Source organism: Falco cherrug, chromosome 12 (assembly GCF_023634085.1).
Source record: "Falco cherrug isolate bFalChe1 chromosome 12, bFalChe1.pri, whole genome shotgun sequence".
Taxonomy (NCBI): domain Eukaryota; kingdom Metazoa; phylum Chordata; class Aves; order Falconiformes; family Falconidae; genus Falco; species Falco cherrug.
The window spans coordinates 22,191,410-22,204,706 of record NC_073708.1 but is presented as its reverse complement, the minus strand read 5'-3'; the positions used below and the strand labels follow the sequence as shown (position 1 = coordinate 22,204,706).

Genomic DNA, 13,297 nt, shown 5'->3' with positions numbered 1-13,297 from the left:
GATTTATTTTGGAACCATTATTAGCCAACAAGGTTGAACGTTACAGATAAATATCTGAATCTTTTGAATTTTTTTCTCTGCAACATGTCTTCAGTCCTCTTAAAGCAATTAATTAACAAGTCCCAGGATCTGATTCCAAAAACAACAAACAGCATTTAATTACATTATATAAAATATTTAAAAATTTTGTTTGTAGTGTGGGAGAATTAATCCATCTTGTTGGTTTCTTTTAGTCTCCGAATATTTATCAGCTAAAAGTAATGCAATAATTGGCATGAAATTAATCTGAAAAAAGGAGTGCTGGAAAACATTACTTTTAATTTGTTTTTAAAGTTTCCCCCCAGTTAATAGAGGGATGGAATTCACACAGTGACTAGTTTCTAAAATGAGCTTTCTACACAACTCAAATTCAGATTGTTGTATCTCTGTCACATGAATCCCAATCTTCCAGTAACTAACTTCCTAAATAATCCCCACCAAAAAAAACCCACCCAGAACCTGAACCCACAGAATAGATGATCAGACCTATCATTGTCCATGTTGGGCATGGGTGTGGGCTCCAAGGTGTAGAAGCAGCACACAGATTCTGTCAGTGGAAGCTGTGTGACCCCTTCACGCTGTTTCATAAAGCAGCAACTCGTGTACCTCTTACGGCTGTGCTGTGCCTCCAGCCGTACTCGGGACTCAGAGCCAAGGTGCTGGTTAAGGTTTCCCCTCATGGATCAGTGATACAGGGAAACAGTTTTCAGGACTTCTGGTACTGGACTAAACTCATGTTAGCCACACACTGCGAAGTTCTGATCCTGTAGAAATTCATGCATATTTGTCTTACATCAGCAATCTTTATGCTGACTTAAGTATCACCTGTCTATCCATTACTAGGCCTAGCACTCTGGCCTTTCAGAAAAATGTGGTTATGTGCCCACACCTAGTCCTGATGGCACTGGCACTGTTAGGTGACCCAGCAACGCACGGAGCTGGTACTGGCAGTCTGGAACTATGGCATCCGTGTAACATTTCATCACCTTTTCACGAATCCCGTTCACTAAGAAGTATTTGCTTGAATTTTCTGTTTCAAATATAGTGATCTTACTTAAGTCTGGTTCACTGACTAATTCAAGATGCCTTTCAGGGGCAAGGGAAGCAAGGCTGAAGTGACAGGTTAGCTCATCTATCAAAGAACAGGACTGCTTTGATTTTCTCCTGAATACTGACAAGGATCATTCAGGAATCTGCATTTGTCCTGGGCACGTAGAATTCCCTGAACAAATTACAGTATAAAATGTCAACACTAAATTCCAATTTGTGAGAATTTCTACAAATTATAACAAAACACTGATGATAAATGCCGTGATGTACTGCCAGATTTCATCATGAATTCTCCCAGGAAAATAACAAACCAAATCAAATATTCCAGACAACATAAATACCTTCCACAGCACACCATTTCAGTTCCCCTGTCGTTTCAGTTGGCCAAGACACACTTCTTCAGGTTCTGTACGTTGCTGGTCTGTCTTACTCCAGAAGTGGTGGCATTCCAGTGGTACATGGAAGTAATTCTTAAATAAACTGCTGATCTAAAAATGCAGAAGACAGCAATCCACTGAAAAGCTATGCTCAATCCTGACTTTTCAGGCAAAGTCAGATTAGTTTAGATTAATATACTTAATTTAAAAGAAAACCAAACTGTTTTAAGAGAGGCTGAAGTTGTCCCTGAGACCATATGAAATTAAATTATAACAAAAGAAAGGCTGTAATCAATCCCGCCATTGATAGATGTTATAATGCTTGCAGCTTGCATTAAAAAAAAAATAATCTTAACATAAAGGTAAACTCACCTGGTCATAAAAATGGAAAAGGTCATTTTTTAATCTAAAGAATATAAAGTGTCTTTACTTCAGGTTTATTCCCCAGATGATGAAGGGGAAAACTCTAGTTGCCATGCCTGGAAGAAGCTATCAATGAAAATCTATGAAAGAAGCCTTTTGTCTTAAATGCAGTTAACTTCCTTAGTTTGCTCTTCAGCCACTTCTTAATAAGTTACACAGTGTCTCCTTTCAAAGAAATAAGGCCACAAAACAGAATAGCAGAAAGAAAAATATTCTGTGATTTTAAGCTGTATTTCCTGGGTTTCAGTCAGAGAAAATACAAATCTACCATTAAAAAAAAACCAAACAAAAAACCACCAAAAAAACCCACCACCAAAACCACCCACCCTACCTCTTGAGTGTGCAAGAATGGTATAGGTACTATATATATAGAGATATATATATATAGTATAGGTATAGTTGCTATGCAACTAAAGAATCATCAAGATTAAAAAAAATAATACTCTTACTTCTATTCAGATTTATCACCAAATGTACAACTTCAGCAGATATCCATTATTTTTTAAGTATTAATTTGTGGAGTAAGTAATGAGTGTGGGTGATCACTGTCATGGAACTAAATTAGTATCACATCTGCAAATGTGAAGGACATCTCAAAGGTACTGTGAATATCATACTGTTGATTCTGCTACAAATTATTACCTTAAGATCATTAACCAAATTGCTTCCCACCCGTGCAGGAAAAATAGTCTAATGAAGGAGCCCAGAGTACAGACTAAAAGATTTGTCTCTATTATTTGCAACAACGAGTTTTAGATTCATTTTTATTTACTTTCACTGGACATTGATTTTTAGAGCCGAACTGGAATTGGTGACCTGATTATTATTAATTTCTAGTACTTTACATCAACGCTGTATCTAGTATTGAATCCTGTTATTTTGCTAGAGATCTACGCTGTAAGGGTTAATGCCTTTGATATTGCTCTTACACTGTTAAACACATCTGACTTGCACATTTTAGAATAAGATAAAAGCTTGTGCTTCCGTGCACGCTGCAAAGATTTTGGAGAGTGTGCGTGCCTCCCTCTCTTTTGTCACAGGAAAGACAAGCCGTCTTGCCCCGGGATCCAATCCTAGCCTGTGCTGAGCACTAGCACCCCAGATGGGAAGCGTTTCCCTCTCTGCGCTCCCTTTGGCAGCCTGCTGTATGCACAACACTCACTCCTAAACTGGGACATGGAGGATTTTCCTCTTGCCTCCCCACACCAGCAGCCAGATGGCGGGGCACAGATAGCACCACACGTCCTGAAGGCACTGCAGTGCTGCTGCTTTCCTTTGTGGCTGCTCAGCAGCGTTGGTGGGAAGGACACAGACAAGCCTTAGTGCAGTTTGTAGTAACTCAAATCCCCATCCACGGGCTTATCGGCAGCAGTGTGAGTTTGGTTCCTTGCAGCTGCCTCTGGGTACACATGCACAAAAGGAAAACTGAAGGTGCTAGTGAGAAGAGCCCTCTTTTAACCCCTCTCCTCTTTATGGGCCTTCTGGAACTCACAGAAACTTAAAGCTTAATTCCGAGCCTTATTTTAACTAATATGAATAAGTTTTGCTCCAATTACAGAGACAGATCATTTTCCTATAAGAATCCTCATTTGACTGCCAGGCCATTTCCCATCTGCGATAATTTGCCTGAAAATTGGCATCTGAAATCCTTTAATTTATTCCTTTGGGTACAGCTTTTAAATCTAGTGTTTTCTTACCTCCCTCTCTCCACTCTCAATTGCTTTAAATCAAATGCAAAGGAGCAGTTGTTGCTAGTTACATTTCCTGGGGCTTATGAGGGGCTTGACGGAAGAAGGGGTGGCTGACAGGATTGTAAACGCGGAGACAGTCATGTGCTGTGGCCCATATGCCAGAATCTCACCTCATTACCTTAATAACCCAGTAACAAAATGCATAAATGGTTTGGAAAACAGGGCTAGTATGGAGGTCAAGGAAATGGAATCCTGGGAATAGAAGGCAAAAAATGATCCAGAAGTCTTCATAGTCCTGGCACAGCACCTTGCCCATCACTCAATGTATTAATGACACTTCATTCACCCTTCAAAATATAAATTATTTTACAAAGCGTGTGAGTACACGTAGTTTTAGTGGGTTGATTTATGATGGCTCTTCATTTGTAGAGGGAGAGGTTGACCAGAACGTGATACGGGGTGGCCTTGTTTTTCTGCCTTGTTTCTTTTGAGGCAAACACTGCTGTATTTTCAGCTTTTGCTGTGGGTGGATACCATCTGTGGGAAAATGTGCACTGAAGAGGCAAACAGTAGATGACTGACGTTGGGTAGAAGTGCTCACCCGGTTGCTGTGCTGGCAGGCTATTAGGCAGGAAGTATAGTGTATTTTCCAGAGGAACTTCCCTAGGTTCCCCCCAGCTGTGATATTAACATGCATGCAGAGTCTGACAAAATACTGATTAATGTCCAGTATCAGCCAGTGATAAAACAGCATCTGTTTTAATGTTAATAAATGAGGTGGCAAGCAATTTCCGTATAGAAATTACTCATGAATTTCATTTGCTGGTGACACAAGCTAATTGCAGAGTTAGAAGATAACACAGTACCGTTAATTTGGGTTACGGTGTAGTTACTAAAGCCAGAGTTCAAGTCAAACCTTACTAGCATGCAATCTAGGGGAATCCAGAACTCCCACAAAAGGAGAAAGACTTCAGACAAAAAGTCCTAGGTATCTAACTGCCTTGCAGAGTTCCTAAATCCAAAATGGAACATTTGGAATGTAGCCTGAAAGCCTCAAGTCAGCTGCAGAGTAGTCTTGGAGAGGTCTAAAGCCACCAGCTGTTTTGCCTTGAATTCACCACCAGCTCAGCCGGTAGACCTACACAGAAGCCTTGACAGCACCCATCAGGCGATGCCTGAACCCAACAGGGTGCTGAGACCGTGCTCCTCTGCCTCTATCATCCGCCAGGCCCCGTGCGCCAGGTGTTTCTGGAGCATTTCTGAGAGGATGCTGCACAAAACCAGTGATCCGTTACAGCCTGGAGCTAAGGGCATCCACATAGGATACGCTGGTGTTAGCTTCAGAGCTTTTGATGTAACGTGGAATCTCTGTCTTCAAAAGGGAAGTGCATTTCTAGACTATCCACTAGTAGAATATTGATAACCTAAGAGATAAAGCACTTTCTGGGAGGAACCGGCCTCAAAATGTTGCTTCAAAGAGGCAACAGAAGATGTAACCCTAGGTAAATACCAAGTTACCAGAGTGAAGAAGGAGGACCACTGTAGAATCATAGAATCGTTTAGGTTGGAACCTCTCTCCATCTGATCCACCTACCCCCTTGTACCTGTATACTTTGGGTTTTGTGTGGAGGAAAACAACCAACCAACCAACCAGCATTCCTACAGAACCTCCATGAGAAATCCGATTCCGCTTACCACCATCACCCACTGCTAATTTCAGGGCACAGCAGAGGAACAGGGAACAGACATACAGTGACCAACCTGCTTTTTGCTCTCCCAGTTCATGTTCTGCAAACCCAACGCAGGCCTTCAGAAAGGGCTGGGGTGGGGCAGCGGAGGGAGGATCCCAACCAAATCCACCAGGAGGTACCGGGCTGCGGTACTGGGCAGTTAGCGTCTTTCCTGTGACTGCATTTGTTCAAAGTCTGTTGGGAGATACAATTTCAACTTTATTAATCCTAACTTTAAAGCAGTAAATTTACACTGAGTAACAGAGGTTTACCTCGAGAACGCAAGAGTAACATCTGGCTTCAGTGCAGAAGGGAAGAGCAGTTTAAATGAGAGGCAAAGGCCTATTTGTTCAGTAGTTCTTAAGAAAGAATAAATCACATTGAAATGTATCCTATTAGATTTACAGTAACCATGCAACTGCTTCATTGAAGAGATTATAATAAAAGGTCCAATGTATAACAAAATTATGTGAAAAATTAGCTGAAAATTGAGATCTAATAGTTGCAACTTTAAAAAAAACAAGTTTCTATATGAAGGGTATTTCTTACCTTACAAATATGTTTTCTGTAGGTAAGATACTGAAGGATTTCTTTTCACTCTTAGGTATTCCAGCGAGAATATATACAGCAAATTTAGAATCCATCATATTCTAGAAATGTAATTTTATTGTTGTTCTGGCCGTGTAAGATTGATCACCGTGTTGTGTTACCAGGAAGCTAGACTGACTGAATTAAAACGTTAATCTAAGGTACAAATGGAAAGCAGCAGCAATATCATACATTACCACTGCATATACAATATGGAAAACGGTAAAATAAGAAAAATTAAGAGAACTGCGTAGGTGACAGAATTACACAGTAAAAATAATGACCAGATCAGAATACTGACAGATTGTGGACGCATTCAATTGAAAGTGAGCTTAAATATTAGCTCTTCAAAATGAAAATAATCAAGGCTATATTAGAGCTGACAGCCCTGAATCTGCATAAGATTTCTTGCTGCATACTACGGTCCTGTTCAGCTCAGGCTTTAACACAGAGCAGTTCCAAGGCTTCACTAAATGGTAATATTTGGATTAACTTTTCTGCCATTACAAAATAATTTGTTGGTAGCAACTGGGGAGCTTGGTACAGTTGGGTTATTCTGTCTGGGATGGCCCACTCTCTGGGATAAATTCAAAGAGAAGGTTGTCAGCCCAAAATGCCTGTGCCCAATGTGAAAACGTAATGGGTAAAGTTTAACGTAGAGAACAAAACAAAAGGAAAATTAGTCAGTCACTCTGGCTTATTACAATACAAGCGTGCCTTTTACAGAAAGTAACATCAAAACATTAAGGTTAAAACTGCTAAAATGAACTTTATCCTGAATATCTAATTGGTCTTTGGCATATCCTGTGTGTCACCTCACGAGTACTCGTCTCCTGCTGGTTAATGCTGACAGGCTCACAAGGTCAGAAGGATACTGTGAGTGACCGGTTTTAATTTTTAGCTTAGATACATGAAAGTTGCCATTGTAAAATCAAAAAGAACTTATCTGTGCGTCAGATGTTTGATTATAAACCCTGCAACAGCAGACCATCACTGACCTGCCATGCAAATACTCTCATTGAAGTTGTACAATCAGAACCTTGTGCACCATGCTGGGAATATTCAACTGAGCTGATGTGACACAGATAACCAGCCACCTTCCCTCCATCTTCCCCCAGTTCAGTAAATACCTCTGCGAGGCTTTTTACAAATCACAGTCTAGATATAAATCTCTTTTAAGCAGTCTGCTTTGAATTTCATAGTAGTAACACAGCCCTGCAGCACTCTCCCTTGTTTTTGAGCTGCTGCTGTCCTTTATTTAACTGGGAGGAGGGGATTAAAGGAAAGCAATAGAAAAAGCAAAAAAACCACCTTTGCCCCCTTCTGTTGTATTAAATATGCAAGAAAAATACAGCTACCTAGAAATTCGGTTTAACTGGCATGAAAAGCACATTTGAGGCCATCCGTTTATTAAAGATAGCATCTCTTCAATCAGTAAAAAAGAACATCTTGGGCTTCCATCTATTTTCTCTCTTTCACAGGGATCCTAATCATCTTTCAGTACCTTATCATTATTACGAACCTTTGGGACCTGATGAATGCACAATGTACATTTCACACGAGCGGGGACGAAAGGGCAGTCATCATCGTTTCATCACAGAGAAACGAGTGTTTGAGAACTGGGCACGGACATTCAACATTCACTTTTTCCAACCAGACTGGAAACCAGAACCACTCACTGTAAATCACCCTGAGGTTAAACCGGTGGTCTGAGGGATGAACGCACATGACTGCAATCACAGTCACCCACCGTATCAGCCTTCGGGGTGTCGGATCTTCTGGGACAGCAAAGCAGCCCAGAGGAAAGGGTTAACAGCACTTGCAGCTGGTAACTGCAACAGTCAGGAAGTTACGATGGAGGAGCAATGCGTATCGCGGGTACTTCCTGCCGAACTGTGCATTAATCCAGTATATAGCCGCCTTTGGCCATCTGACTTCCTCTATGTGTATGTGATTCGTGAAAAACAACTTGAGTCTCATTAGCGGATGGTTAACTCATCATGGATTTTTAAAGTATAATGCCACTGAATTTTCATAGTGAAAACTTAACAGTATTTATTTAATGGAGGTCTTTATGCAACCTAGGCCAGCATTTTTCTAATTCACAGTTATGTGGTTGTTTATCTTTCATAATCTTTCAAATTCAAAATTAGTATCGCTGATGGTTTGAAAGGCCTAGCTTTTTATTTATAAAATTTGTTTGAAAAATAGAATTCTATATAGCATGTAATTAATATTTGATCTGGAAATGTTGCATTTCTTTTAAAAATTTTGGGCTCCGTTCCAGCCTAAAGCCTTTAACAGCAAGAATGGTCCCATGTGCAGATCTAGCTAACTTTACATTCTGACATCTGATGTTAATATGAAAACGGTAGTGAAAATTCTGTTTGATATTAATGTGCATTTGCTGCTGTGCTATCAAGCTGCTGGTTTTTAATTACGGGTGGGAGGAGGGAGGGCAAAGTCTACCTAAAAAAACCACTGGCTATACCAGCATGCTTTTCAGTGGAGAGGCTAAGGCTGGAGGGGTTTTCTTCTGTTTTGCCTCTTGTAGTCTTGCAGGAGGCTGAGGGAGCGACCCTGCTGAGGCAACAGACTACAAACCAGGCAACAACTGCTTGAAACACGACCAGATTTCTGAAATGAAGTTAAAACTACCAGGTACTACCATACCAGCCATACTAGCCAAAAAGATTACAACACTGCACCTGCAAAAATCTCTGCCTTCCACTGTCCCAAGATCATCACTGATCTCAGAGATCCTGGGTTGCACCAGCTGGGACCTGGGAAGAGTCCCCCGAGTACAAAATTGTCCCCTTGAAAAGAGCAAAGTTTGGTAGCTTTCTCATGAACTACATGTGCATGGTGAGTCCCTGCAAGCCAAGGGATGGACAATGCTAGTGCTGTATATGGAACCTCACAGTGTGAATGACTAGGTTACGTTTGGCTTGTGAATAAAGGAGATTTCCGTTTCAGCAGTATTTTTTCTTTTGCCTCACAAATATTGAGTATCTTAATTTCTTTGAAGTATCGATAGCAGTAACTATTGCATGAAACATTATACCTCGGGACAAAAGGTGTCTCTCATTAGACAAATACTAAAGCTAGAACAAAGATACTACCTTAAAGATGTCTAAATCCAAGAAGCTGAACCTCAAACACAATACGTAGAACTGGGACCAACGTCACTATAATTTAAACCAACTCACAACCTACGGCCTTCCTCTTTCCAAAGGTGGACAGCAATAGCTGCAGCTGCCCTACAGATACCCCGATTCTCTGGGGACAAAGGGAACTGCCCTATCGGGGGCAAAACAGTGTTACCCCTGTAACACTGCCTGGACCTGAAGAGCAGGCTTCCAAGAGCCACTCTACTTGCTGCAGCCCTCCCCACTATCAAAGAGCAAGAAACTATAACTTATTTTTGCCTTAAAAGCTTTCTTTTGGTGTTCTTCCTGGCACACACCACTCAGAACACAAACTGAAGGCAAAACTCCACTAGTGCCAGTTCCTTATAACCTGTCTCTTGTCAGCTGGTGTTCCACTCCCCCCTTTCACTGATTGTGCTTTTTTTCTTTCACTTGATTTCACAACATTCTACAAAAAACAGAATGGATTTTGAGCTAATGGGAATTTGAACATCCTTTTCAGCATGTGTACTGGGGCGTGTATCCAGCAGATATTGCTCAAATTGATGAACTCTGTCAAATTGACTTACAGATCTTTTCTAATGTGACTGCAAGAGATGGTACAGATCACAGTAGGTCCTCTGATGCCACCATGCTTTTGTTATTTTATTAGTGATATAATAATAAAAAGATCTTGTCATTCTAAAATACAGCTCTTAAGTTTTTCCATTAATCAAGGGCTGCAGGATGTGAATGCTAAATATTTAGTTATGTTATTATTAAACATAACTAAAATATAGATTTAGTTATATATAACTAAATATAAAAAATAAATTTAGTTATTATTAAAACCAGATCATTTAAAAATAGCTTACACTGATCTATTTTAGTATTCAGCAGAAACATGGGACTCACCAGACTCTGTTGTGCTCCCCGTGCTCGTTTCCAGTCTGCAAGACTGGTCGATACCAAGTAGATCAGATGAAGCGTTAAGAATGTGAAGAAGAACCACGGGGTAAGCTGACGCTGAATCTCCTAGCTTCCAACAGAGTTGCTAAGGACTGAAAATATTTCTTCTTCAGTTTCTGTTAGTAACAACTATTGTGGTGTTCTGACCCTTACACACATCCAGTTTTTTAAACAAAACACACCCCAAACTCACTTGAGTCTCATTAACCTCCTGTGAAGTTTCAGCAAGTTCCCCCATCTAATTGCAAAAGGTAGGAGGGAGTATCGCAAAAAGTCACACTTGTACATATAAAACTCACTGCAAAAGGAATTTGATGAAACCAAGGGGAGAACAAGTTTTAAATAGGATCGATCACACGGATTTATATGGAACATAAATCCAGTCCAAAAAGCACAAGTTGTAAGAGTGCAAAAGAAATAATTTCAGAGTGCTGCAATTTTAATTTACAAATTACTGATGTGTTCTTCTATAAAAGCACAATTTTTGAACTACAGCATATCGTGCTACATTTCAGCCTGAAGTAAGGTTTTATGGCCTAGTTATAAAACAAACAGATTTATGATAGAAAGCGCTGTCAGACCAGAGATAACTAGTACAAACTAGGCACTCCTGCCATTCTCTGGTTTGTGCTGTCATCTTGCACTCTTTGCCATAATTTGATCAATTCATGATCTTCAGCACGCATCACTCCACACATTAAAAACTGTTGCAGAACAGTGTTTACAGACATCAGCAATTTTAAGATCTATGTTTAGTTCTAACTCCTTGCATACCTTATGCTTTTATGCTTGGCTTCATCAGAGCAGCTATTTTTCATCTTGAAGAACCATAGCTCTTTTGCCATGATAGGTGCAACTGGAATTGAGAATGATAAAGAAAATACCTCTGCAACTAAAAACAGAAAAACAGAACTGCTGCTTTCTGTTATTTTGGCACAATGGCTGCAAGATTGTCAGTGAGCAGCGTCATGATACAAGGCAAAACCACGCTGCACTTTGAGAAAAATTCGCATCCAAAACGTTCAAGCACCTCAGAAAGACAAGTTAATACTGTTTCTTCCTGGGTAAGGAAGCTAAGGAAAGGGGAGGTGAAGAAACTTATTAAGACCAAGGTACAGCCTTAGAACTAGATTTTAGTGAGATTCAGGTCTGCTGACAGCCACCTCTGGCTCTAGCCAGTAGGACACACCATGGCAGTTTCATCTATTGCATGTACATACACATGAACGGGAGTGTAAACTGGTAAAATTCTGCAGGACGTGCTTACCTGGGTCTTGTCCTGCAGTATTTCTCAGCCGAACTTCATAGGAAACCAAGTGATTGTTACCCAGAAGAGCTCTAAGGAGACAAGGACAACAGTAATCCAAAAATAGCGAGAGAAAAACACTGGGGCATGGGGTGAGGGGAATCTAAAGAGTAAGGAATACAACGTGGTTTGTGCTGTCTAGCTGTATTCCCCTGGAATATGAGGACCAAAGTCAGGCTGGAGCCGACAAGTAGAAAGTTGTGGCTCAACAGCAATGGCTGTCCTGCAGAAGTTTCTTTTCAGTATTCTAGAAATCAATCGTGTGCCACAAGAACTCTACTCAACCATCCCTCCAACACTTCTGTACAATAATAAGCATTAACAGTTTTTGCATTTTTTAAGTGGTGAAAGGCGAATAAAAAAATATGTATGTTTTTGTGGCATATCATCCATTTGTTTTCAATCAAGTTTTCTGCTGTCCCCAATCTCTGTCCCCAGATTGTACCATATACAAAGGTGCCTTCTCTCCAAATGCCACAGGCTCCATGAAATATGCATTCCCACTTTGTGAACTGCCTTCCACCTCATCTGTTTTTATCAAGTCCAAATAATCCTGAACTTGTAGAAGCCTTTCAGTTCACAACACAACAAAGTACTGGATCAAGTTAGCCATTTACCAGCAACTGGCAGCATCTCATTTCCCCATCTATACTGAAGGGGGAATTAGCTCAATTTTTGAAAGTCTTCAGAAACTTTTTCTTCCTTCCCTCTAAGCACCCATCAGAGAAGAGAAAGAAGCAGCTCTCAAGATTAAGAATAACATGAATGCCGTGCTGTTGGTGTCAGGATTGCCAGGGCTGCAGACGTCGCTTGTCTGCCTCAGTGGGACAGTTACTCTTGCAAATCTCCCTTACAGGAATACAGTGCAGCGCCTCCCTGCCCGGGCCACTTTGCAGATCCTCTCCGCCCATGGTAAATTCACAGCTGAAACTGGTCTTTGTTCCTTCACAAATCACTGATTTAGTACTATGTGAAAGTCAGCGCTGCTTTAGCACACCATTATACCCATCGGAAGGCACACGAGACCACGAGATCCATTCACTTCAGTAGGTTTTGTGGATGTGGTAGCAGAGAACAGAAATCAGACTGCTGAAGTGAGATGGAAATGGGATCAATTTGCAGACACTCATTACAGATTTAGAAACAGATTACATTTGTTTTCCTCTAATCAATAATGGACACCAACTTCCCGGGGGAAAAAAAAAACACAAAAAAAAAAAAAAAAAAAAAAAAGAAGAGTCCACTCTAGAAGAGATAGACTATCACTAATGCTACCTGTAAAGATACTTTGGAACAGTCTGTGATCTTTGCTTATGCTAAGACAACAGCATTTCATGGTGATAGTCACATAAATGCAAAAATATTCACCTGGCATAGCCCAGTGAAATGCCAATTGTCTCCTCACTGCTCAGGGCCACCTTTCAGTCTGTTACACAAGTGTAGCTTAGAATCATATATTTGTGTAAGCGTTTGAGCACAATCATACAAAACAGCGTTCTCAAGTGTATACAGCACTTCATAGACTGCTCAGAAATCAAATGAAAAGCAGAGACGTGAGAGAACATGGGAGTATAACCCTACTGTTAACTTACAACTACTTCAGTTCAATAGTAATACATTTCAATAGGTGATCCTGAAAGAGAGCTGTAAAACTGAAATGAAACAACTTAGGTTTTTATCATCCAGGAGTATTCTAAACAGTGTTTATGAAACTCATTGCAAGACCAGTCAATGCAGTTACATAGTACAGGGTGCAGACATGAATGTACAAAATTTTGAAAACATGGGCATGCTTGGTTCACAGATCTAGTTATGTAGACTCACAAAATCCCCCCAATTTAATTCTGCTCTAGAAATTTCTATGCAAAGAAACATCAAGAAACTGCCATCTGGCTTGTTTTCTCTCTGTGCACAATGGAGGAAATATCTATACTGCACAAGCACACTGCTTGGCCTGTAAAACACCAAGGGTCTGTGAGTAAGAATAACCTGGCTG

At 40.5% G+C, this 13,297-nt stretch overlaps 1 protein-coding gene and 1 long non-coding RNA gene across 4 annotated transcripts in view; one reads left to right on the top strand and one right to left on the bottom strand.

Annotated features, from left to right (window-relative positions):
* The window catches only part of ST6GALNAC5 (ST6 N-acetylgalactosaminide alpha-2,6-sialyltransferase 5), a 74,228-nt gene extending 64,317 nt beyond the window's left edge, over window positions 1–9,911 (top strand). The window contains exon 4 of one of the 3 annotated variants that reach the window (XM_055724760.1): window positions 7,380–9,911. In XM_055724760.1, coding sequence (XP_055580735.1) covers window positions 7,380–7,611 — 232 coding nt within the window. In that variant the 3' untranslated portion in view covers window positions 7,612–9,911. The remainder of the gene's footprint in view (window positions 1–7,379) is intronic. The other 2 variants (XM_005437402.3, XM_055724759.1) reach the window with 2 other exon arrangements.
* Window positions 7–12,508, bottom strand: LOC129737182 (uncharacterized). Its single transcript, XR_008734748.1, has 3 exons — window positions 11,263–12,508; window positions 9,942–10,851; window positions 7–1,577 (listed from the first exon to the last, which is right to left on the bottom strand). It is a non-coding gene; the product is annotated as an uncharacterized LOC129737182 (long non-coding RNA).
* Window positions 12,509–13,297: the final 789 nt, after the last annotated feature.